This window comes from Wolffia australiana, chromosome 16 (genome assembly GCF_029677425.1).
Source record: "Wolffia australiana isolate 7733 chromosome 16, ASM2967742v1".
NCBI lineage: Eukaryota > Viridiplantae > Streptophyta > Magnoliopsida > Alismatales > Araceae > Wolffia > Wolffia australiana.
The window spans coordinates 13,114,262-13,138,814 of NC_135850.1; the positions used below are offsets into that span (position 1 = coordinate 13,114,262).

General features: G+C 41.2%; 2 protein-coding genes across 2 annotated transcripts; one reads left to right on the forward strand and one right to left on the reverse strand.

Moving 5' to 3' along the window:
• Positions 1-1,979: 1,979 nt before the first annotated feature.
• DEG8 (Trypsin family protein with PDZ domain-containing protein) lies at positions 1,980-6,169 on the reverse strand. The gene is made up of 13 exons (XM_078588338.1): positions 5,951-6,169; positions 5,708-5,835; positions 5,474-5,556; positions 5,269-5,367; positions 5,011-5,077; positions 4,832-4,907; positions 4,685-4,751; positions 3,873-4,090; positions 3,611-3,678; positions 3,132-3,211; positions 2,829-2,915; positions 2,326-2,433; positions 1,980-2,236 (listed from the first exon to the last, which is right to left on the reverse strand). Exons 1-13 carry the CDS (start codon positions 6,142-6,144, stop codon positions 2,108-2,110), a joined length of 1,404 nt encoding a protein of 467 aa, XP_078444464.1. The 5' UTR covers positions 6,145-6,169; the 3' UTR covers positions 1,980-2,107.
• Positions 6,170-18,381: 12,212 nt separating this feature from the next.
• LOC144713460 (S-adenosyl-L-methionine-dependent methyltransferases superfamily protein) lies at positions 18,382-23,945 on the forward strand. Its single transcript, XM_078588041.1, has 7 exons — positions 18,382-18,734; positions 19,307-19,971; positions 20,511-20,721; positions 21,211-21,505; positions 21,657-22,049; positions 23,063-23,140; positions 23,552-23,945. Exons 2-7 carry the CDS (start codon positions 19,315-19,317, stop codon positions 23,781-23,783), a joined length of 1,866 nt encoding a protein of 621 aa, XP_078444167.1. The 5' UTR covers positions 18,382-18,734; positions 19,307-19,314; the 3' UTR covers positions 23,784-23,945.
• Positions 23,946-24,553: the final 608 nt, after the last annotated feature.

The window sequence follows — 24,553 nt, forward strand, 5'->3', positions numbered from 1 at the left end:
ATATATATACTTGAGTGAATACAGGATCCAATATTAGAATATGCCCTTGTTTATCTACCATATTGTTGGGTTCTAGAGGCCTAGATCTGGATGAACAAATACAAAACGATGCGCAGCGGAAGTCTTTTTGCGAATCGAACGGCATCAACAAAAACCATTAAACGAGGTACATTTGTACGAATCTCATTGGCGATTTCTTCGATCCCGGAGCGAGACGAGTCAAGCTGCAGCCTCTAGACGTATCCACGCGATCCTCAGCACGTCGGATCTCCTCCTTCTCGTTGACGAGCCCCATTCTTTCTCCGTCGGCGTCGTTACGTCATCCCGATCACATTAGGGATGGAGAGGGGGTGTGGGGAGAGTGGAGAAGAAGGGGAAAGGGCCCCTGAACAATTCTGGTATGGGTGAATTTCGTTTAGGGCCTTTCCCTATTTATACTAAGTGGGTATTTTTCATAAAAACCCCCAAAACTTAAGTATATCTTCCAACGTCCAAAAGACCATTTGCGTGTGACCCTCTAGGCCCATGTATCAATCTAGTTAACGACTCCAACGGCCCAATAACCTTTATTGCCCTTCAAAATGAATTAACTATATCATCATATAGATTAATTAACGTAGGATCGATTTAACCCAATCGATAGGTCGAGACTCTGACACGTGGGGTGCCAAGCTACATCTCGTGTCCTAGAAGATACAAAGGAGTGTGTATCGGCTCACTCGTGGAACCTGTTCGTCATCGGTTACCGTGTATGTATAATCCCTCATCCACTTGACGCTCCTTGGATGACTTAGGGTATGGTCAAATGTCAAACCCTAATCGATCATCCGAGTTAGTACTAATGCATTCGGAAATCATCGGAGAACTCTTCTTCGATATTTCACTGCCTTGGCCAAGGACTTCATCGCATCATCTTCCTTGAGCTGTCACCTCTTATACCGAGGGTGGACGATCACATCTTGACCACTCAATCGCCTTCGTGTACTTCTTGATGCACCCGAACTAAGACCGTTTAGAATCCCATGACTAGAGACTCGTTGGCCATAGCCAAAGTACAACCGTCTGTCCACAAGACATCTTTGGTGTCTCAGGTCTAAGGACCACTTACACAACCGTGACGTGAATCAACCTGATTGACAGTTCGGTATAATACCATTCAGGGATTCGTACTGATCAATTAAGTAAACTCTTTCCATTAAAGAGCACCCACTATCTATCCTTAGTGTTGCCACACTAATGGCTACGGGACCGGCCATACTCATCATATGAGTGAGGCTAGATAGTGTTATTCTATCCAGATACTTCCATGTCCTTCTCGCGTATCCTTTGAATAGGAATGTTTAGAACACATGCTTAAATACTAGTGATCTCTGTATTACGATCTCATCATAATTCACTAAGCCCGATGATGTATTCATGAACTGCATTATACGCATCACACGTGCACTATAGTGAAAATGTTCTATTAATGAATATGGAACGAGATGTAAAATGTGTGATTGGCTTGTTGGCCACATATATTTCCATCACATCTATGTTTCTCTTATAGTCTTATGACATTATCAATAAATTATGAAATGCAATTATCGATGAAACTGAATTTTTCCTTAACAGATAATAAATACATAGACCATACCACACAAGATCCACAATTATCTAGGCCGCAAAGCTCTGGGGAGTAACCAAAAATATACATAGAGAATTCAAACAATGTGTAAAATATGGGCTCAAAATACCCTCATTCGAAAAAGGCATCTAAACTGTTATGTAACAGCAGGTTTGGATGCAATAAAACAATTCCCAACCATTTTTTGCCCATATTGATGAAAATAGTCCACCCCAAAGCAGATGAAAGAATTCTTGATAATTCAGAACCCATGCAGATTAAGATGACACAAAGTATGTTCATCGGATGGAATCCTGAAGCTTGAAGAAGGTAGAATGTGCTGAACGCTAATAAATTTGAGTGCTCCCCCAACTCTAGAAAGAATTGAATGCATACCAATGAATCATCAGAGATACACAGTCAAAAGATAACATATTGAATAACATTCTTCAGAGTAAGCAGTCTCCTCTTGTCTCCCATGCAATGCAAAATGAGCTCTTTTCAAGAGGTGGTCTCTTCAAGGGTAAGAGGGAGATCAAGAGTGGCACTGCCACGCCGGACAGTGGCCAGGATCTTGTCGCCCACACGGTAGTCTTCGAAGGCTCTCGCCAACCCGGCCTTGCTCTTCACCTGCATTGGGGGAGACAAATATGATATCCAAGTTCAAGGCAAGGACAGAGGACTAACCAAGAAGAAACACCCTCCAGGAGGAAACTTACAGGCTTCCCGTCAACGGCAATGATAATGTCTCCAAGTATGATGCTCCCAGCAAATCCTCTTGTCGTGGGAAGAAGACCTGCCTTCGCCGCCATGCTTGATCCAGGCACCTTAACATAGACAAAGATAAATAAATCTATAGAAATAGATTGATAGATGGATAATTTGACAGATAGAGAGATAGGAGGAGAGAGGGATGGGAAGTGAAATGGAAAAAGAAAGAGAGAGATAGAGAGAGATGTTGAGAAATATAGATGGTGAGAGAAAGACGGATGGAGAAAGAGAGAGAGGGGCCCATAGAAAAAGAGGGAGAATGGGAGAGAAAGAGAGAGATGTAGAGAGAAAGACAGATGGCGACAGAGAGAGAGAGAGAGGGAGCCAGAGAAAGAGGAAGGAGGGAGAAAGGGAGAGAGATGTAGCGAGAAATAGATAGTGCGAGAAAGACAGAAAAAGAGACAGGGAGAAATAGACAGAAAGATAGTTAAATAGAGAGAGGGAGAGATGCCTGTAAAACTAGAGCTCCATTGCGAACGTTCAGCTGACTAGCGATGAGGTCAGCCGCAATTTCCACATTCAGACCTGCGCGAACGACCTGGGAAGCATGCAATGAAGGAGACATGAGGGTATGGGTTTCATTGAAATAATACATTAACGGCTCCAAGGGATCACACTTCCTGCCAATATGAATCATTAGATAGCAGGAACCTAGCACATAAATAGTTGCATGTGGCTATGTATATATCTCTCTCCTTGGAGGTATATCTTTGGTCTCTCTCTCTCCTTCAAGGTAGATAAGACATTGACTCACCTTGCCGAACTGTATCAGCTGAGGCACAACTTTGAGGACAGATGTAGATGGGATGGCAAACCCAACTCCGGCAGAGGTTCCTACATTTATTTATACATAGAAATGAAGATATTTCTTGCAAAAATAATAAAACAGTCAAGATCATTTCCCTCATAAATCAAAGAGACAAATAATAAACGTCAGCCTAAATGCCTTGGCGGGTCTTGAAAAAATATGATAAAATGAGAGCGAATTATTGAAACCCTGATATATGTTTATGTCAAGGACGGACTTTCGATGGGAAGAGCGAGAAAGATAGAAAGTATAAAAAGTATGGCCCTTCCAGTCTGGCTCCTACTTCCTGCCTTCCTTCCTAGTAGAGGACTGTAGACATTTCAAAAGAAATTACCCTTACAACAACAGACCAATATGCTCCTGGTGGGCTGAAATGACAGAAACACTCTTAACAGAGATTTGGAATCATATCAAAGAATTCTTGCCTGTCTGGGTGAATATAGCAGTATTAATTCCGATCATCCTCCCCTTTGAATCCAGCAACGGACCACCGCTGCATAAAAACAACCAGAACCCATTGACATCAGATACCTCATACCAGTGCAATATATAAATAAATAAAAGTCCTCAAAATATGGACATAAAAACACAAGACTATGACGCAGGCAGAAAATAAAACACACATAAAAGTATTCTGAAGAATTAGGAGGCCAAAAAGCAAGTTTATTGTAGGCTGAAAGAGGTAACCTGTTTCCAGGGTTGATGGCTGCATCAGTCTGAATGCCTCCCGCAATCGTTATGCCAGTCTGGCTGAATATTTCACGATTAAGGCCACTAATGACGCCCAAAGTTAAAGTGTGGTCAAACCCAAATGGGTTCCCTATCGCCAAACATTGTTGTCCAACTTTCAAATCAGACGGCTCTCCCAAAATGATGGGCTTTAAGATGTCACTCGGAGCATCCACCTGCCATAAGCAGAAAATAAAATCTTACAAATAAAATCTTGCATGCGTGTATTTCTGTCATCTGCATCAAGGGTAATTTTCCCTTCATATAGAAGTATCCCTTCCCTAAGGGGAACATACAAGAAGTTGGGTTGCCGTTAGGGAACGAGGTTTCTCTTCATCTATCCCTCACTCAACTATGTTCTATGTTTCTATTTGGAATTGCTTATGATGATGAGCTCATCATCCACATGGAACAAATGGCGAGGATGATTCTTCATCTTCCTTATCTGCGGCTACAATCTAATGTGAAGAATCCTCATCATCATCCAAGCTGCTTATGAATGACAAGGAAGAGGACAACTTGTCGTTGAACCTTGTCATCTGAAAGAGTACATATAGAGAAAGTGATGAGAGAATGATGATGAGCTTCATTGTCAACCGTGAATATGCAGAGATAGGACAATGCAGATGGTGAGCTCATCATCGACTTGGTGGAAATGAATGAAGAGGACAATGACTAGCCATCAATGTTCTCCCCAACTCAAACTACCATAGGTCCCCAATCAGGTATCCTATCAAAATCCCATAGTTCTGCAGAAAGAAGAAATTTACCTTCAAGACGGCAAGATCTTTTGCACGGTCAGCCCCAACCAGTTTACCTTCAAAGTCTCTTTGTACCCTTTCAAAAATTGTAAAAACCATAGATATGAAATCAGTGCACAAATTCTCAATCATGGACTACATTAATGTTGTCCTTACCCTTCTTGTGTTAGAATGTTGACCCGGGCGACAACCTGACCTGGACTTGGACTCCTCGACAGTGCATTTCCCACCACTAGAGGTGTTCATAATTCCAGTTCCAAGATGGTTTAGTCAATGGTATAGTTTGAGATCATCTTCAGTATTATATACATCATAAAATGATATAAGGTTTTTACCATGGTAATTTGTCACAATGTGTCCATCCGCATCCCACACGATTCCAGAGCCATTTCCTTCAGGAACCTGCGTCATTATCACAGGAGGGAAGTTATGAAACCCCATTACTTAAGATAAAAAAGGATTCTTGAACGGATTCTTCACACCCCTGATGCGAGGAGGCTACATGTATTTGAAAGAAAATACCCTAATGCAAATGAAAAAACTATCCCTGAAGGGGTTTAAACATGGTATCAGAATTTCAATGATTTCAGTACCTCAACAAGACCAGAAGCATTAAGCTGAGGCCTCAGGGTTATGTCGAATATGTTGACGACAGAGTAAGTGTTTGTCTCAAACAGCGTCGCAATTCTTTCCTGTTAATCAGCTCATGATCGTCTCAAAAAATACAAGAAAACACAGAAAATGAAATTTAAGAATGCAGCCAGCATAAACCGATTAAGAAGGATAATCGGTATGAACCTCCGAAGGGAAGAGCGGTCCAGAAGGGTAAACCAGGGGAGAAACTTCTTCAATGGTAACCGATGGATCCCCAAGAGCTAGAGCTGTTAATGGAACAGTAAACAGCGTTGATCGTCAAATGAGATCTTCAATTTCCGATAATGTAAGAATATGAAGCAAGATTAACGTAACGTAGAGAACGCAAATTCCTCGTGTCAATGAATTGATGAACAATATGACGCTTAGGGACCGGACCTGAAGAGTACCTTGAAGGACGGAGGCTGAGGAACACGCCCAGGCTAGAAAGCAGCCTCCGCCGCGAGATTGAGGACGAATTATCAGCCGCTAATTCAAGCAATCCACCGTCGCGGTTGACGAATTTGCTAAAACCCAAGAATACTCAAAGATCATCTCCAGGGTCCATGCAATTTCAAAAAAATATCCATAAAAAAGCAAATTTTAAGTTATTATAGATAGAATTACGAGAATGCGACGCACCGCGGGTGGGAAGAGGAGATCGTCGACGGGGAGCAGCCATCAAAGCCATCATCGCATCTTCCGTCGGTAGAACAGATCGAAGAAACTCCATCTAAGCACAGCTTTCTACGGCCGAAGCATCTCGACGGAGATCGGAAGACTCTCTGCAGCCGCGTAGCAGGCTGCGCGGAAGCTCCCACCGCCTGCACAACCATTCTCTCTCCTCTACTCCTCTAGAGAGAGAAACTGAGAGAGATAAGCCTACATCTCTTTATAATCCCATTCCACAACCAAAATATCATCAGGATGCCGTTGGCCGGATGACGTTGCCCGGATGACGTGGTCCGGATGACGTTTGGAGGATGGATGATGTCCAGGCATCTATTCCATCCTTTACCATAGTCACTTCTGTTTAGACATGGTTGTTCTGTTCTGTTCATTTGAAACGAACAAAAAATTCGCACATAAGAACCGCACATGGCCTTGTTCTTTGTTATGTTCTTTCTTTTTCTAAAACGAACAAAATTCGCACATTCAAACAAAATTAGAACAAAATTCGCACAAAGCGCACAAAAGAACCGCACACGGGTCTGTGTGATATTCTGTTCGAATTCATTTTTGTTTTGAAAAGTGAACAAAGAACAATTCGCACAAATTCGCACAAAAAGAACCGAATGACCACGTCTACTTCTGTTTTAGGATTCTATGACAACATTTCTGATGATGGGGATGACAGCACCCACTTCTCCTTTCTACACTAACTTCCATGGGAATGAGGACTGGTTCTTGGCAGGGCACAACGAGAACCAACTCTTGGCATCCTCAAGGATTCATGGGGACAAGGATCAGCTCCTGACGTCTGAGGCCTACTCAATGACCATTCAGGTATGACTGTTGTAAACATTTTCTTTCTATCACAAACCAAACTTTTACATTTATAACCTCCAAGGTATGACTCGCATATGAGGCATTCTTAATGACCCAACAAGCTATGATTGTTGATTATGTTTTCTTTCTATCAATGACCAAACTTTTACATCTAAAATTATTGGGTTTTAGGCCACGAATGAAAGCTTAGAAAACTCTTTGTGAAGAAGCAAAAGCTGAAATTAATGCAAAATTTATCTCTAAAACATGGTAAAAATTGTGTACCTTGTGGGGAACTTGTTCCACCCTTGACTTGCAGCCAAGGACAGCGTCTTGAAGTCATTCACATGTATGGACTCTAAAAGTATCCACACAATCAGAAAACTATTGGATCTTCTTCCCTTCTTCTATGACTCTTCTTGAAAACGCCGTTGATCTCCTCACCACTAAGATGCACGTGTAGAATGAGTGGAGGCCAAATATGGATAGCATGGTTAACCAAAATGGGTGCCCTTTATTTATAATTATTTGGAAATTTTCATAAAAGTCTTTCTTAATAAAGTATATATTTCAATATCCTTTAATGTAGTGTGACCATTTAGGCCCATTTATCAATCTAGTTAATAACTCTAAAAGCCCAATAATATTTATCGATCAACCTTATTAATTAACTATATCAATATATAGATTGACTAATCAATGATCGATTTAACCTGATCAATAGGTTAAGTTTCTACCTGTTGAGTGACAACCTACACCTTGTGTTGTAGAACATATAAGGTAGTATTTCAACTCTCTCATAGAACTTTTACCCTCATCGGTGACCATATATGTAGAATCCTTCTTTCATTTGAGATTTTCGAATGACTAAGATTATGTTTAGTTGGAAAACCCAATTTGTGATTCAGTTAATGCTGATGTGTTGTAGGGATCATTGGAGAACATCTTCTTCAATATCCCAAATAACCTGACCAATGATTTTATGCATCTTCTTCCTCGAGTCAGTCTCCTCACATATCAAGGACATACAATCTCGTCTTGACCACTCAATCACCTTAGTATATTTCTTACTATGTCCAAGCTAAGACATGTTTGAATACCATGGTTATGGACTCATACATAATAGTCAAACTATAATCGTCCATACACAAGATGTTCTCTGTGTCTCGAGTCAACAAAACACTTACATAGATGTGAATTGAATCAATCTCATCGACGCTTAGGTATAATACTATTTAGGAATTCATACAGGTCAATTCAGTGAACTCTTTCTCTAAATAATATGTGTTATATGTCCATAATGTCTCCACACCAATGACCACATGAGCAGCCATACTTATCATATTAGTAAGACCAGATGGTGTTGTGCAGTCTGGATAATGATGAACCCATTTTGATTCATGAAAACATAGATATGTTAGAACCATTTCTTTTGCCATTTTTATCTTACCTACATTTTGGTATAAATTATCATTTTATCCATTTATTCTAGGATTTTTGTAAAACTATATTTTTTTAATAAAATTTCTACCTAATTTATGAATGCTATAAATTCTCATTCAGAACGTGTTTGGAGATTATTGTCTTTAATGGACTTAATTTTATCACAAAGTTGGTTATTCTACATTTTGCACTGCATAAATTAAATAAATAAAAAATAGGAAAAACGGTTGTTTAGAGTCACCATCACCAACATCAGAGCACTTAAGCTAGACGTAAGTGCATGGGTGTAAGAGCACTCCAGCCTGCCCACTACCAGCAAGCGCTGCTCACAAGCAATAGGCACCTAGAACGCAAGAGCAACAAACAAAGAGGCACATCAATTCTAGTAGGCGCCCACAAAGGCCCATGATAATGAAGCATGCGCACGCATGCGCATGGGGGAACACATGTTTCTAAATATCTCCATATCAGTTTAATCTTTCTTTATCTTTCTCATTAGGGGGGGGGATAGACTGATTCAATGCCAGAGGGGATTTGCTGGATTGGGGGTCAGTTAGAGAGTTTAGAGATCTTCTCTCTCAACCCTTTAAATCTGAATTTTTTTATGCTTAATTGGGGCATCTCTCGTCGCGAGAAGAAGGGGAAACAATAGAGACATGTTATGCAGTTTTTTGAATCATCAAAGGTCGTGTCGGCCTCTAAAGGTCTTGAGATTGTTGAGATGGCACTAGAGAAGGCTTAGGAAGATGAAGAACTATGCCATCATGGATAGAAGAGAAGGAGAAGTCACAAACAGAGGTTCGGGGGCATTGATTAGCGTCCCCACCCTCTGTTCTTCAAATTAGGGCAGATGTGATACTCTAAAATTTTAGTATCACATATGTTGAAACGATCTGGGTGCTGACAAATTTATCTGGCTTTCCCCAATTTTCCCTTAGAAAATTATAAAATATATAAAAAATACTAATGAAATATTTTAACTTATATAAATATATTATATGATTATAAACTACCATTGACCATATAATACCATCAATACTCTTCTAAACTCCTCTTATGATCTATCATTTGTCTCTTGCTAATTAGTTAAATTCCTCTCAAATTTAAGGAAATATCTTCACTCCCTAGCTCTTTTAATATTAAACTCTCCTCATTGATTTATAAATACATTTCCCCCCTATGATGGATATTATGTGGCCGTCAAGCCAATCACACTACCATGTTTATTTAGGTTTATTGAATAAAATATTTGTGTTCATTATTATTCCATGTGATGTTTATGATGAAGTCCATGAATACATGCAATGACTTAGTGAATTATGATGAGATCATAATACAGTGATCACTAGGCTTTAAACATGTATTCTAAATAATCTTATTTGATGGATAGTCGAGACGGCCATCGAATTATTTGGATAAAATAGTACTAGTTGATCCTACTTAAACGATAAGTTTAGTTGATCTTGTGGCTATTAGTGTGGTGATACTAACAACAGATAGTGGGTGCTCTTTGGAGAAAAAGTTTACTGAATTGATCCGTACAAATCCCTGAATGGTATTATACCTAAACATCAATCAGGTTGATTCAAGTCACAGTTGTATAAGTGATCCACTGACCTGAGACACAAAGGACATCTCGTGAGTGGACGACTACATTTTGACTATGACTTATGAGCCTCTAATAATGGGATTCAAATAAGTTATAGATCGGATGTAGTAAGAAGCTTACGAAGATGATTGAGTGGTCAAAATGGGATCATCCACCCTCGGTATAAGAGGAGATTGACTCAAGGAAGACGTTGCAAAAAAATCCCTAGCCAGGGTTGTGAGGATAGTAGAGAAGGCATTCTCCAATGACCATCGTTACATATTAGTACTAATCGAATGACAGATTAGGGTTTGACAATAAACCATACCCTAAGTCGTTCGAGAGTCTCGCGCAGATGATGGAATATACATATACAATAACTGATGACGGTTAAGGTTCCATGGGGGAGTTCGAGACTACTCGATATCTTCTAGAGCACGAGGTTTAGCTTGGCACCCCACGGGATGGAAACTTAACCTATCGGTTGGGTTTAATAAATCATTATTTAATTAATCTATATGTTGATATAGTTAATTAATAAGGTTGGTAAATAAATGTTATTGGGCCACTAAAGTTATTAACTAGAATGATACATGGGCCTAAAGGGTCACATGCACAAGCTCATAAGGGCATTGATGGATATATTTTACTTTGTAGGGTTTTTGAGAAAAACCTTAAGTGATATATAAAGAGGGAAAGGGGTCTCATTTTAAGCACCCATGCAAGCCTCATTTGAGAGCCCCTCCCTTTCAACATTCTCTTCTCTACTCATCTAAGGAAGAGTGTCTTCATGGTGAGGAGATCTTCTAGATTTTCATGAAAAGTTGAAGAAGAAGACGTGGAGATCAAAGCGTCGAGTGATCACTTGGATACTTCTAGAGGCCAGACGTGTGAATGGCTTCAGAACAATCTCAGAGCGGCAAAGTCAAGGGTGGAACGAGTTCCCCAAAAGGTATATTCAATATGTTGATTTTAATGTTCGATTGTGAATCGATCTACACGCTTTCGCATCCATGGAACGTGTTTTCCATGGACGAACCAAGGCGCCGAACTCAACACCCTATATATCCTAATTCTTTTCTCCGGTTCTATTTTCTTCTATATCTTATATCTCACTAAAAAAAATCTTTATCCACTTCCTTCCTGAGTCTCAAGATCCATCATTAATATACATATCTTGTATCTTATAGATAACGTAAATAAATCTAAGATACACAAGTGTACTAAGTACATCTCATGCTAAGGATAGTATATTTACAAATTTTGATACATCTTATTTCACCAACATTTTAATTAAAACCTTAAATATGATTCTTATACTACCTATCTCAATATTATCCTTAATTATAACACTAATTCATTTCAATATTCTACTTCCTTACTATCTATGATATCTATTAAAATAAATAATATCGTATATGATCTCTCTCTTCCCCGATCTCTCCCTAACACCATCTGGTATTACTTACTATGATGTATTATCTTAAAATCTCTCGGCCTTTAATTACTTCTCCTTCCTTAGTAACTATTTATCTTCCACCCTTTCATTATCATTATTACTATTACTCAACTATTATATCAACTTGTTATGTATTTGATTCACATAATCGCTCACTCAATCATCTTATTTCTCTAACTCTAACTCAACTATAAATCTATCCTTAAAGACCAGTCCTTGTGGAGACGACCTCATTCCCATTATATACCCCTCAGTGACATTTCTATTTCTACAAGTTTATTTGATTTAGGCAAATTAAATTTGCAGACACTTGAGTTAACACTGTAATCTCCATCATCAGATAACTAGATGTCATCTTGAGTATCCAATGAATATGAATATTTAGAATACATGCTTCAAGACCGGTGATAGTTGTACTGTGATTTCATTGTAATTTAATGAGTTATTGCACATACTTAGGGGCTTCCTTATAAACATCACACGAGAATAATAATGAAATAAATATTGATTTTAATGAACTTAAATAAATCATCAAATTTTGATTGGCCTGACAGCCACACAATATCTAAAAATTATCTCTTTAAGACAGAGCATAGGAGACGACATAAACCAATTCCTTGCATCCTCAAGGATTCATGAGAACGAAGACCAGATCATGTCATCTGAGGCAAAATAAGTGACTTGATACCATGATAAATGTATGTATATTTCCATACATTTTATATGTTTTTGGTATTATTAATTTAGAATTTATTATGTTATCACTTGACTTAACTAAATATTTATGCACTAGCCATAAATTATAATTTTTTCACGTTATGGTTATCTTAGACTAAGTTCATTGACTTCTTTGAAGTCAAGCATTTGTATCACTAATGAGTGTTTTATAGTTTCACACGTGCAGAAGTTTACACGAATGCGAAGATGGTAATTCTTATAGAGTCATTAGGCTCTCAAAAAGCCTTACATAGAAAGAAGCTAAAGATTCAAAGGGGAAGCTCTCAACCAATGGAGAAAAAAAGGCAAAATGACAAGAAAAGATAATAGAAAATGCCCAAAGGGGGTATTTTAGTAATTATCCCAATGTATATATACACTTTTTCTCTCTCATTTCTCCTCATTCTGGACATGCTCTAGCAAGCGTCTGGGCAGCAAGACAAAGCATATTTCAGAATCCAGGTTGTTCAACATGCTTAATGTAAGTTTATTGAAGTTTTCTCTTAATCCCATCTCTTGTTTGCATTGAAAAATGCCTGATCCTGGTGAAATATAAGGATCCAGACTTTATTAGAAGCATTTAGGGATCATTAAACTTTCATTGAGGTTTTAGGAACCTAGATTTACATTTTCCCCATCATTATCTGTCCATTTACCCTTAAAATCTATCATTTTCTCACTCTAAACACTCCTTTTCCAAAATTTATCTCTCTAGAATAGGCCCTTTATCTCTAGATATCTTCATCCATATCCCAATTTCATCCCCTCAAAATTTCACAAAAAATCTCCTTTACTTGCACCTTCAAATTCCATCTCAAACTCCCTCTACTCCATTCTTCATTTTCTCTCTCCATCTCTTCATTTTGACCTTTTTCTCTCTCTAAATTCATTTACTTATCTCTCTCAAAATCCATTCCTATCTCTCCATAGATACTCTGTCATTTCCATTTCAAATCCCAAAAAGAATCCCATTAAAAAAATCAAATTTATCCTTTTAGAAACTCATTTTCTCTCCCTTGCTGCCACCGCGAGGTGCCATGCGGCGCTTGTGCGGCAAGGACACCCCTCTACCCCCCGATTCGCGCGCGGGCAACACGCGTGACCACAGGACTTAGCCAAATTGGCTAAGTCCTGACCCCATTAGGCCAAGCCCAATTGGGCTGACCCAATAGGCTGACTTAGTGGACTGCTCCTTTGTGGGCTGACCCACTAAGGCCAACATAAACAGACCAGGTCGGGCCCACCGACCCCAAGGCCCAAAAGGCTCTCCCGCCGCCGCCGCCTCCTCCACCACTGCCCATCGCCGCCGTCACCACCTCTAGGGCAGCCATTGCCGCTGCTCGCTGCCATCACCTCTGGCGTCGCCTTTGTCGTTGTCGCTATCGCCGGCAATCGCCGAAAAAATTACGAAATCAGGAAAATTGTTTTCTGAATTAAAAATTTGCCAAAAAATCCATAAAAATCCCAAAAAATTTCAAGCTTTTAAACTCATTTCCTTCAGTCCAAACTTGAGAAAAATTTTGAAAGTAAATTTATGCCTATCAAGGTTTGATTGTCGTATACAGTTTCTTCCTACCAGGTACAAAACTTTTACATACATAGTCACCCATGATGGAGTCCAAGGCACGAAAATGACCAACTCTTGACTAGGGAATGACATGTCTAGGATGTGATGGCTTAGACGTGACAAGACAGGTGATGAGTGGTGACATATGAGAGTTTTGTATAATACCATTCAGATTAATAAAGTCGGTTAATCAACGGTGACGTGAATCAACCTGATTGAAGGTTCGATGGGGGACCATTGCATTGACCAAGCCACGGAATGCCATCAGACCTCATCGCGCAGCTCGAGCCAACATCCATGACCCTCGCTCAAGTACTAGACACCATCAATAACTATGGGCTATGCATTTATTTCTTGTATTTCTATTTTTCTGAACAATTCGGATTGACCGCCGTGTTTTGGGCTCGTCTGTTGTAATTTACTTTCACATTGTTTGATTTACATTTTAGGGGAAACCACGTCACGAGACAGTTTTTCCCTATTTTGGTCCCACTTGGGCATCCTTCCTCCCCTACATAAAGGAATGGTATGCCCAAAGGAAGCCTTGGAGTTTAATTGAAAAAAGTAAAAGTTCATTTCGATTGGGCTCCCGCCTGCTCCCTTTGGGAGATTATCTTTACAGTTTTCTATCCTAGCATAGATCGTGGGATCACCTACCACGACGCCCTTCCTACATCGAGAATTCCGTGGAGGAGCCGTCGTCGTCGTGTCCCGTAGCTGTTCTTGAAGGTCTGCATCAAGTAGGTCAGTTTATTGATTTAGATCTGATTCAAAAAGTGCCAAGAACCCTCGTCTTGGACTGTTCTTGAGATCACCATCGTCACTGCCGCCATTGCCGCTGCCATTGCCGCTGCCGCTGCCGCTGCCGTCGCCGCCACCGTCACCACCACCGTGCCGCCGTTGCCGCCGTCGCTGCTACAGTAGTCGTTTCTGCCTTGTTTCACCAAGAAACCTTTTCTTGGGTGGATGACTTTCCAATAACGCCGTTCTTGGACCTTTCTTGGGGCTTCTTGGAGTTTTCTTGGAGCTTCTTGGAGTAGATTCTAGAAAGGCCTTCTCTTGGAGTTCTCTTGAAGATTCGTGGAGCAGATTCAAGAAAAGGCCATCCCTTAAAGTTTTCTTGAAGCTTCTTGGAGTCTTGTTTGAGCTTCTTGGAGCATTTTCAAGAAAAGACATTTCCTTGGATCTTTTTTGGAGCTTGTTGAAGCAGATTCAAGAAAAAACCCTTTATTGGAGTTTCTTGGAGTTTATTGGAGCTTTCTTGGGACCTCTTAGAGGAGATTCAAGACAACGCCCTCTCCAACAACGAACAGCCTGCAAGAAGCACTCCGGTTTCCTGCTCGCCATCATCCTGCCTACGTTTTGGGCAATCGCCTCTTCGACTCTTCGCCAAGAACACATTGGATAAGCGATCCCGCCAGGTTCTACCATCCCCCCCCCTTATAAATTGCGGTATCATTACTTCTTTCAGTGTCGTCTTCGGCTAATTACTCTGCTGCCCAGATTTTATGAACGATTTATTAGGATTAGCCACCTTGTGTCAAGAGGTAGGGTTTTTATTGTGATAACCGTTAGGTCACCTATCAATAGAGGTCGTGGACGCCTTTCAGCACATCGTGGGCCTCACTACGTAGACGTCTAGTTGATCCTAACTGGTCATTGGGAGTCTGGCTAAACCGGTCCACTCTCGATCCTTTAGTTGATCGACCACCTAATCAGCATATCATCATAACATTTCTCATTGATTTTACTCAAATGATTGCATCATTTATAAGCATTTCCTTCCTTGATCATTAATCTATGTTGTAACACAAGCCGTTCGACCCCGACACTCATCTTGTTACATCAAGGTTTGGTATAATACCATTCAGGGATTCATATAGATCAATTTAGGGAACTCTTTCCACTAAAGAGCACCATCTATCTATCCTTAGTGTCTCCAAACTAATGGCTATGAAATGGCCATACTCATCATATGAGTGAGGCTAGATACTGTTATTCTATCAGGATACTTCGATATCCTTCTTGCATATCCTTCAAATAGAAATATTTGGAACACATGCTTAAAGACTCATGATCTTTATATTATGATCTAATCATAATTCATTAAGTCCAATCATGTATTCATGGGCTTCATTATTAAGTATCACACTTGCAGTATAATGAATATGTTCTATTAATCAACATGGAACGAGATTTGAATTGTGTGATCGACTTACCGGCTAGATATATTTTCATCAATATCCATAATAAATAATTTAATTTTTAGCTTTTAAATATTTTTAACATTCTCTCTCTCTCTTTGACGCCCTCTCTTTGTCAACCTCCTCTTGCACTCCCTCTCTCACCGTCTCCCTCTCCCTCTTTGTAAGTCTCTCTCTATCTCCCTTTCCCTCTCTCACGCTCCTTTATTCGTCTTTCTCTCTATCTCGGGTTCCCTCTCTTCTTGTCTCCCTCTCCATCTTTGTCAGTCTCTCTCTCTATTTCCCTCTCCCTCTCTCTATCCATCTTTCTCTCTATCTCACACTCCCTCTCTCTTCGCCTCGCTCTCCCTCTGTTTGTCTCCCTCTCTTTCTCTACCTCCTTTATCTCTCTTTTGGTCTCCCACTTTCACCCTCTCCGACTCCTTCTCCCTCTTTTGGTATCCTCTCTCTCTATTAGATTCCCTCTTCCTCTATCTATCCTTTAGTGTCCCTCCCTCCTCTCTCTCGAACTCTGTGTCCCTCTTTCAGTCTCCTTTCTCTTTCTCTCTCTATCTATCTTTCCCTTTCCCTCCCCCCTCTCTCTCAGCCTCTTTGTCCCTCTTTCCATCTCCTCTCTCTTTCTCTCTCTATCTATCTTTCAGTGTCCCCCCTCTCTCCGACTCTCTGTCCCTCTTTCCATCTCTCTCTTTCTCTCTATCTATCTTTCAGTGGCCCCCCTCTCTCAGATTCTCTGTCCCTCTTTCCATCTCCTCTCTCTTTCTCTATCTATCTTTCAGTGTCCCTGCCCCTCTCTCTCTCATACTCTCTGTCCCTCTTTCCATCTCCTCTATCTCTCTCACTCTCACTCACTCACTCTCTCTCTTTATATCCACCCCCGCTCTCGACTCCCTTTCTTTTGGTCCCCTCCTCCCTCTCTCTCTTGGAGTCCTGCTCACCCTTTCGATCTCCCTCTCTCTCTCTCTGTATCCACCCCTCCTCTCCAACTCCCTCTTTTTTGGTCCCCTCCTTATCTCTCTTGGAGTCCCGCTCCCCCTTTCGAGCTCCCTCTCTCTCTCTCTCTCTCTCTCTCTCTCTCTCTTCTCCGTCCCTCGATCTCCCTCTCTCCTTCTTCCAGTCTCCTTCTCTCTCTTTCTCTCTCTCTCTCATTCCCCCTCCCTCTCTCGGTCAATCTCTCTCTCTCTCTCATTCTCCTCCCTCTCTCGGTCAATATCCCTCTTTCTCTCTCTCATTCGCCCACCCTCTCTTGGTCAATTTCTCTCTCTCTCATTCCCCTCCCTCTCTTGGTCAGTCTCTCTCTCTCATTCCCCTCCCTCTCTCATTCAATCTCTATCTTTCTCTTCCTCCTCCCCCCTCCCCCTCTCTCTCTCTCTCATTCCCTCCTCCTCTCTCAGTCAATCTCTCTCTTTCTCTCCTCATTCCCCTCCTCTCTCTCTCTCTCTTTCATGCCCTCCTCCCTCTCTCAGTCAATCTCTCTCTTTCTCTCCCTCATTCCCCCTCCCTCTCTCTCTCTCTCTCTCTCTCTCTCTCTCTCTCTCTTTCATTCCCTCCTCCCTCTCTCAGTCAATCTCTCTCTTTCTCTCCCTCATTCCCCCTCCCTCTCTCTCTCTCTCTCTCTCTCTCTCTTTCTCTTTCATTCCCTCCTCCCCGTTCTTAGTCAATCTCTCTCTCTCATTCCCCCTCCCTCTCTCGGTTGATCGCTCTCTCTCTCTCATTCCCACTCCCTCTCATTCCCACTCCCTCTCGCAGTCAATCTCTCTCTCTCTCTCTCTCTCTCTCTCTCTCTCTCTCTCTCTCTCTCTCTCCTGCCTGTTCCCCTCTCTCCTCTCTCCCTCTCTCTCTCTCGCTCTCTCTGTGTCAGTCTCTCCCATTTTCTCTTGGTATCTCTTGTTTAATTCTAAATATGAGACAATTGTATTTTATTTTTGTTTTCTTCCTTTTTTTCATCATTTAAAATTTTTTCATCCGTGACGGCCATCCTGTCACATCAATTGTCTGAGGCCCTTCATCACCGTCACATCACTCGTCAGCGGTGTTTCATCATGCCATCCATCACTGTCATGGCGCTAAAAAATGCCATCCGTCACCATGACAAATGATGTGATGAATGACATTTGCTGTTCCCTTCTCCTGACTTTCTTTTGGATCCACCAAGGTATGACTACTGTATACATATCCTTTATGGTATGGATCTATGTGTAAATTAGGATATTTACCAGAAACCTCTATAGAACACTAAACTTTTATAATTTTCCCCGGTGGGTCCAGGGCACGGCTAGATCTGTATACCACCTCAAACCTCAGGATGGGTGCACACTGAACTGTGTTTCGTGCCAATTAAAGAAGAATTCCAGGACAAATAATTTAATGCAAATATATGCAATAGAGGCACAAAGTATTCTATCTGGCGGTGTACCATGAGTGGAAAAAAGACCAATTTATAGTAAATGACTATTTTGCCCCTATTATGGTGGGTCCCCCAGGAAAGAGTAATGACTAAAACGCCCTGATTACACCGACAATATTCAGACTCTCATTAAACGGTAAGCTTACCGTTGCCGCGTTTAGCGGCCAAAACCAAGTGAATTGCTCCACTCAGTGGAGAGAGAGAGTGATCTAGAGAGAGGGTGTGATCTAGAGAGAGAGAGAGAGAGGGATTCTAGAGAGAGAGGGTGTGATCTATAGAGAGAGTGAGAGAGAGGGATTCTAGAGAGAGAGGGTGTGATCTATAGAGAGAGTGAGAGAGAGGGGGTGATCAAAGTAATGGTCGTGTTGTCCGGAAGCGAGGGGAGGAGCAGGATCGGGTTGGATCTCTGAGTTGATGTTTGTGTCGGTGTTCGTCGCTGAAAAGGAAAGAGGGAGCGGTTTGAACGTTATTCGCCATCTGTAGAGCTTATTTTCGGTGAGATTTGGCATTGTTGGAATCCTGGGAAGGCTGGTTCACTTGCGGTCCTGCAGAAAAGGTTGATTCTTAGCGTTATTCTGGGCATTTATAACTCATTACCCTGTTGTTTTGTTTGATGGGTATTGGATCTGCGTTCTTTTTTCTTCTGGTATTTGGGTTTTTTCTTGGGTTTCCGTCGCTCTAGTAGAATCTAGATTTCTCTTGATATCGAGATCAGAGAGATCTGTCGGATGTTCCATCGGATTCCTGGCTTTTCCATCCCTATAATGATGTATTGCAAGTAGGAAAGAACAGATCTGTGGCCGTGATTCATACCGATCGATTTTTTGTTACCTGGATGGATGTTCTCTGCCGTTCCTTTTGGCAATCTGGGAACTTATCTTCGATACTCCCTCATTGAAAAATTCCTGTTACAAATTAGCAATATTTGGTTGACGAAAATGTTTCTTCTTGTCTTGTTTCCTATGTTCTGGCCAGGATGAACAAGCCATGCAAAATTTTTACTCTTTTTTCTCTCGAGGGAAGCTTGTTCCCATCTCCTTCCTGTTAGATGCCGATAATTTTCACTCCTACCAATCACTACTCTTGCTGTTTCAATTAATTACCAATACGAATAACTTGCTGTTTCAGGGTGAACCATGCCTCCAAAGGCAAGCGGGCAGGGTGGCAGGACCAGGAGTTCCATCTCAATTTTGATAGTGGTGGGCCTTTGTTGCTTCTTCTATGTTCTTGGAGCGTGGCAGAAGAGTGGAATCGGTAAGGGGGACAGTATAGCCTTGGAGATCACCAGACAGACTGAATCTTCAGTTGAATGTGGAGTCCTTCCCAACTTAAATTTTGAGACCCACCACGATGGCGGCCGCATAATCCCCAAAGCCTCCAATACAGAATCCAAAGTTTTTAAGCCCTGTGCAGAGAAGTACACTGACTACACTCCATGCCAAGACCAGAGGCGGGCGATGACGTTTCCCAGAGAGAACATGATCTACAGAGAGCGGCATTGCCCGGCCGAAGACGAGAAACTGCGGTGCTTGATTCCGGCGCCAAAGGGATACGTCACCCCGTTTCCCTGGCCTAAGAGCCGAGATTATGTGGCATATGCCAATGTACCATACAAGAGTTTGACTGTGGAGAAGGCCATCCAGAACTGGGTGCATTATGAAGGCAATGTCTTTAGATTTCCTGGAGGCGGGACGCAGTTTCCGCAGGGGGCTGACACGTACATTGACCAGCTCGCTTCTGTGATTCCTATCTTGAATGGGACTGTCAGAACTGCTCTGGACACTGGCTGCGGAGTAAGTTGACGATTAGATATCCTATGATAGATTTATTCTGTAAATTGTTCGTGTAGTGTGGGGATGTCTGATACATACGTCACACTTGAGTAGTGTTTGCAGAAGAATTTATAGGTCATTTATTTCTTGAGTTTGGGCCATAGCATAATACATTTTCATTAATTGGATTGATTTTGTCAAAATTTCTGTTTCCTAAAAATGTCCCTCAAGGCTATCAAATAATTATGAACAGAAATCTGGTTTAACTTTTTAATCTCTCTGAATGGTGTACTCTCTCGGTCCGAATCTTCCTTTGCATTGTTTCTTCGTTTTTCTATTCTGACAATCATCTTCCTTGACATCATCCATCGATTGGAAGATATACATTTGTAATCTGGCATCCCTCTGTCATCTGTCATCACTTGTTTTTGAGAGAGGATGACAAATGCATGATTGTCATCCTAGTGCAACAATAATATGGATAATGATGACTTGTCATCGTCATCAGGTATGGCAAACCCTATTCATTTTTTTAACCAAATGATGTGATGGATTTATAGGTGGCAAGCTGGGGGGCGTATCTGTTGAAGAGGAACGTTTTGGCAATGTCCTTTGCTCCACGAGACTCTCACGAGGCTCAAGTCCAGTTTGCTCTTGAGAGGGGAGTTCCAGCTGTCATTGGAGTCTTCGGCACTATAAAACTACCATATCCATCTCGCTCATTTGACATGGCTCACTGCTCTCGGTGTCTGATCCCATGGTCAGGAAATGGTATGTACAGCAGACGGTCCTTTTTTTCTTTGTTCGATGTCACTAGGGTTCCTTGCTGTTGAGCACACAAGCCAAGAAGGAGGGCAGACAAGAAGTTGATTAAATTGGTGGGGAGATCCTCCCAGAAGATGTTTCAGGCCCAATCTGCGCCTGTAACAAGTGTTGCTTCTATTTTTTTCTCTCTGCACAATTCTATGTTTTCCACTTTTTGAGGATGCACTGCCAAATTAATATCAACTTTTTGACTGCCCCTCAGTGGAGGACTACACTTGTTTAAATTTAAGGGAACCATGAATAAAAAAGGTTGTGTAAAATACAATGATTGGAGTTGGGGATCATAACAGAAACCATATCCGTTATCTTCGTGACAAGTTCTGTTCTTTTTTTTTTGTATTCACCGTTATGTGAGAGAATCTAATATTGGGCTTGTGTATATAGGATGTACCTGTGTAGAATTTGCGTTTATTTTGTTTCTCTTGGTGATGACAGATGGGATGTATATGATGGAAGTGGATCGAGTCCTCAGGCCTGGTGGATACTGGGCCTTGTCAGGCCCACCGATCAACTGGAGAACACATCATAAGTCATGGGAGCGGACTGAGGAAGACCTCAATGCAGAACAGTCAAAGATAGAGAAGACTGCCAAAAAACTTTGCTGGGATAAAGTATCAGAGAAGGGGGATATCGCCATTTGGAGAAAGAGGATAAACACCGACTCTTGTCCTGGCTGGCGCGATGGGTCTCAGCCTGAGATGTGCTCTACTCAAGACCCGGATGATGTCTGGTAACCAATACTGTCTTTCCTCCCTCATGTGCTTTAACTTCTTGCGTAGTTTGTTGAATCTGAAGGCTGTGTGAGGGGCAAAATTTTCTATTTTTTTACAGATAAATGGTGTTGATGTCTAAGTTAAATGCCTTCACTTTTTGTGTTTCAGGTACAAGAAAATGGAGTTGTGTGTGACTCCCGTCCCTCGAGTGGACGAGTCTGATGAGGTTGCTGGCAGAAAGATACTTCCGTTTCCGGCCAGACTAACTGCAGTGCCCCCCAGGATAACCTCTGGATCAGTTCCCGGTGCCACAGCCGAGAGTTTCAGGGAGGACAACCGTTTGTGGAAGAAGCATGTGGATTACTACAAGAAGATCAACAAGTACCTCGTTTCTGGCCGTTACCGCAACATCTTAGACATGAACGCTGGGTTTGGCAGTTTTGCCGCCGCCATCGAGTCACCCAAGACCTGGGTCATGAATGTTGTTCCCACGATATCGGAGCAGGTATCCTCTCTTGGCGCTGTCTACGAGAGAGGCCTGATCGGCATTTATCATGACTGGTAGGTCCACACGCTCCTTTCTCTTATGATTGTTCATTGATCTGCAGTTAGATATGTTGCCATGAGTTTCATACGGTCCCGTTGCATTAGAGCACATTTCCGTTTTTAGCCCTGAAGAGGCATTCTCATCATTTTATTGCTAGATCAAATCTCATCATTTTGTTGAAAGAAATGGATTTCACAACCCCCTTCTCCTCCCATTCCCAGGGATCCTCTCCTTAAAACCTCTTCAGAATTTCTGCTGTGCTAGATTGGCGACGACATTACCCCTTCCTCTCTTGCTCCCTCCTCCTCCATCGGTGTGTGTTATATTAACCAATTGGTAGAGAACTATTATTTTCATTGAAGAAACATTTTAAGAATTCATTGAAGAAACACTTAGATGCAATGTTCCCTTTTCTTGATGTCGTTTATGAAAGAGGCCTGATCGGCATTTCTCATGATTTGTATCTTCACAATCTCCATTCTCATATTAAAGTTAAATGGATGTCCCTCTGCAATAGATTTCTATGGCAGTGTCGTCAGTTTACTGTTAGATGAGTTCTCCTATGAAGAATTGGATTTCTCTCCCTCTTCCAACCTTTTGCCGGGTTCTTTCCTTCAAGCTTCTACAGAAGATATTCCCCACTAGATTGGTGACGGCATTCCCACTTCCCTCTCGTTCCCCCCCTCTCTCTCTCCCCCTTTGTGTGTGTCTGTTATCAGAACCAATTGGTGTGAAATTTTGTTTTCATTGAACAATGTGTGGGTTAAATCTAGAATCACTAATATGGTCTCAGGGACATATCGGAGTTTTGATTTCTCCCCTCAAGAGTTTTTGTTGTCAAAAGTTTCACTTATTGATTTGATTGGTGACTTTGCCGAGGAATAAGCACCATTCTCTCTTTTCTGCCGTTAGATTTGGATGGATCTCAAGTTGTTTCGGGTTTTTTCAATGTTGGCATGATATTTGTGGACATAATGACGATCATAGTATTTGTGGGTGATGATTTGTGTGTTTCAATTTTGATCAGGTGTGAAGCCTTCTCTACCTACCCAAGGACATACGATCTCATTCATGCCAGCGGCGTCTTCAGCTTGTACAAGAACAGGTGATTGTGTGCTTTCTTGTCACTCAGCATCGTCTTTTTTACATGTACAATTAGTTTTAAGGTTTCAGGACTATTCTGATTCATAATCTTTGCGATTGTCTTTAAAAAATAAATCTCAGTTCCAGGACTCTAAATTGTCTATCTATCTCGCTTATATCTATCTACATATATTAGTCTCTCGCTAGTTGCCTTTTTCCGCACAATGCTCCCAAGATTGCCATGAATCTTGATCGAAAGCAAGATACATATCTATCTGTTTTTACATATGTCTATCTTCCATTTATTGATGGGCATTTGAAAAGTGAGGTGTCTGGTTTCTGTTTAAAGAAATAGTTCCTTCTCTTGAATTATGTTGAGAGAGAGAGAGAGAGAGAATGCTCACTCTCAGAGATGTCTGTCTATGTAATGCAGGTGCAGTGAGGTGGATATCCTGCTGGAAATGGACAGGATTCTGCGGCCGGAGGGCGCCGTCATATTCAGGGACGAGGTCGATGTGCTGGTGAATGTGAAGAAGCTAGTAGACGGCATGAGATGGGATACCAAGATGCTCGACCACGAGGACGGTCCCCTCGTGCCGGAGAAGATCCTCATCGCCGTCAAGCGCTACTGGGTTGCCGGCTCCAACTCCACCTCCAGCCGCTGAAGTGGTGGCGCTCTTCTCATGATGGGCTAGAGAGATTGGTGATAGAGAGAGAGTTAGGACTCATTGATTATCTTCTATTTTTTTCAATTATCTTTTAGTTCTTCTCTAGAACCTGAACTTGATTAATATTCTTTTAAAAGTTTTTGGGGATTTCAACTTCAATTTGTTGAGAAAGAAAGAGAGATTGGTGATAGAGAGAGAGTCAGGACTCATTGATTATCTTCTATTTTTTTCAATTATCTTTTAGTTCTTCTCTAGAACCTGAACTTGATTAATATTCTTTTAAAAGTTTTTGGGGATTTCAACTTCAATTTGTTGAGAAAGAAAGAGAGATTGGTGATAAAGAGAGACTCAGGACTCATTGATTATCTTCTATTTTTTTCAATTATCTTTTAGTTCTTCTCTAGAACCTGAACTTGCCTAATAGTCGTTTAAAAGTTTTGGGGGATTTCAGCTGCAATTTGTTGGGAAAGAAAGAGAGATTGGTGATAGAGAGAGAGTTAGGACTCATTGATTATCTTCTATTTTTTCAATTATCTTTTAGTTCTTCTCTAGAAAATGAACTTGATTAATATTATTTTAAAAGTTTTTGGGGATTTCAACTTCAATTTGTTGAGAAAGAAAGAGAGATTGGTGATAGAGAGAGAGTCAGGACTCATTGATTATCTTCTATTTTTTTCAATTATCTTTTAGTTCTTGTCTAGAACCTGAACTTGATTAATATTCTATTAAAAGTTTTTGGGGATTTCAACTTCAATTTGTTGAGAAAG

Coding starts and splice junctions, on each gene's coding strand:
- LOC144713460 (XM_078588041.1), top strand. CDS start 19,315: ATGCCTCCAAAGGCAAGCGGGCAGGGTGGCAGGACCAGGAGTTCCATC. Junction 21,506..21,656: donor CAAGACCCGGATGATGTCTG/GTAACCAATACT, acceptor TTTGTGTTTCAG/GTACAAGAAAATGGAGTTGT. Junction 22,050..23,062: donor ATCGGCATTTATCATGACTG/GTAGGTCCACAC, acceptor AATTTTGATCAG/GTGTGAAGCCTTCTCTACCT.
- DEG8 (XM_078588338.1), bottom strand. CDS start 6,144: ATGGTTGTGCAGGCGGTGGGAGCTTCCGCGCAGCCTGCTACGCGGCTG. Junction 5,557..5,707: donor TCCTTCAAGGTACTCTTCAG/GTCCGGTCCCTA, acceptor TTCCATTAACAG/CTCTAGCTCTTGGGGATCCA. Junction 5,078..5,268: donor ATGCTTCTGGTCTTGTTGAG/GTACTGAAATCA, acceptor ATAATGACGCAG/GTTCCTGAAGGAAATGGCTC.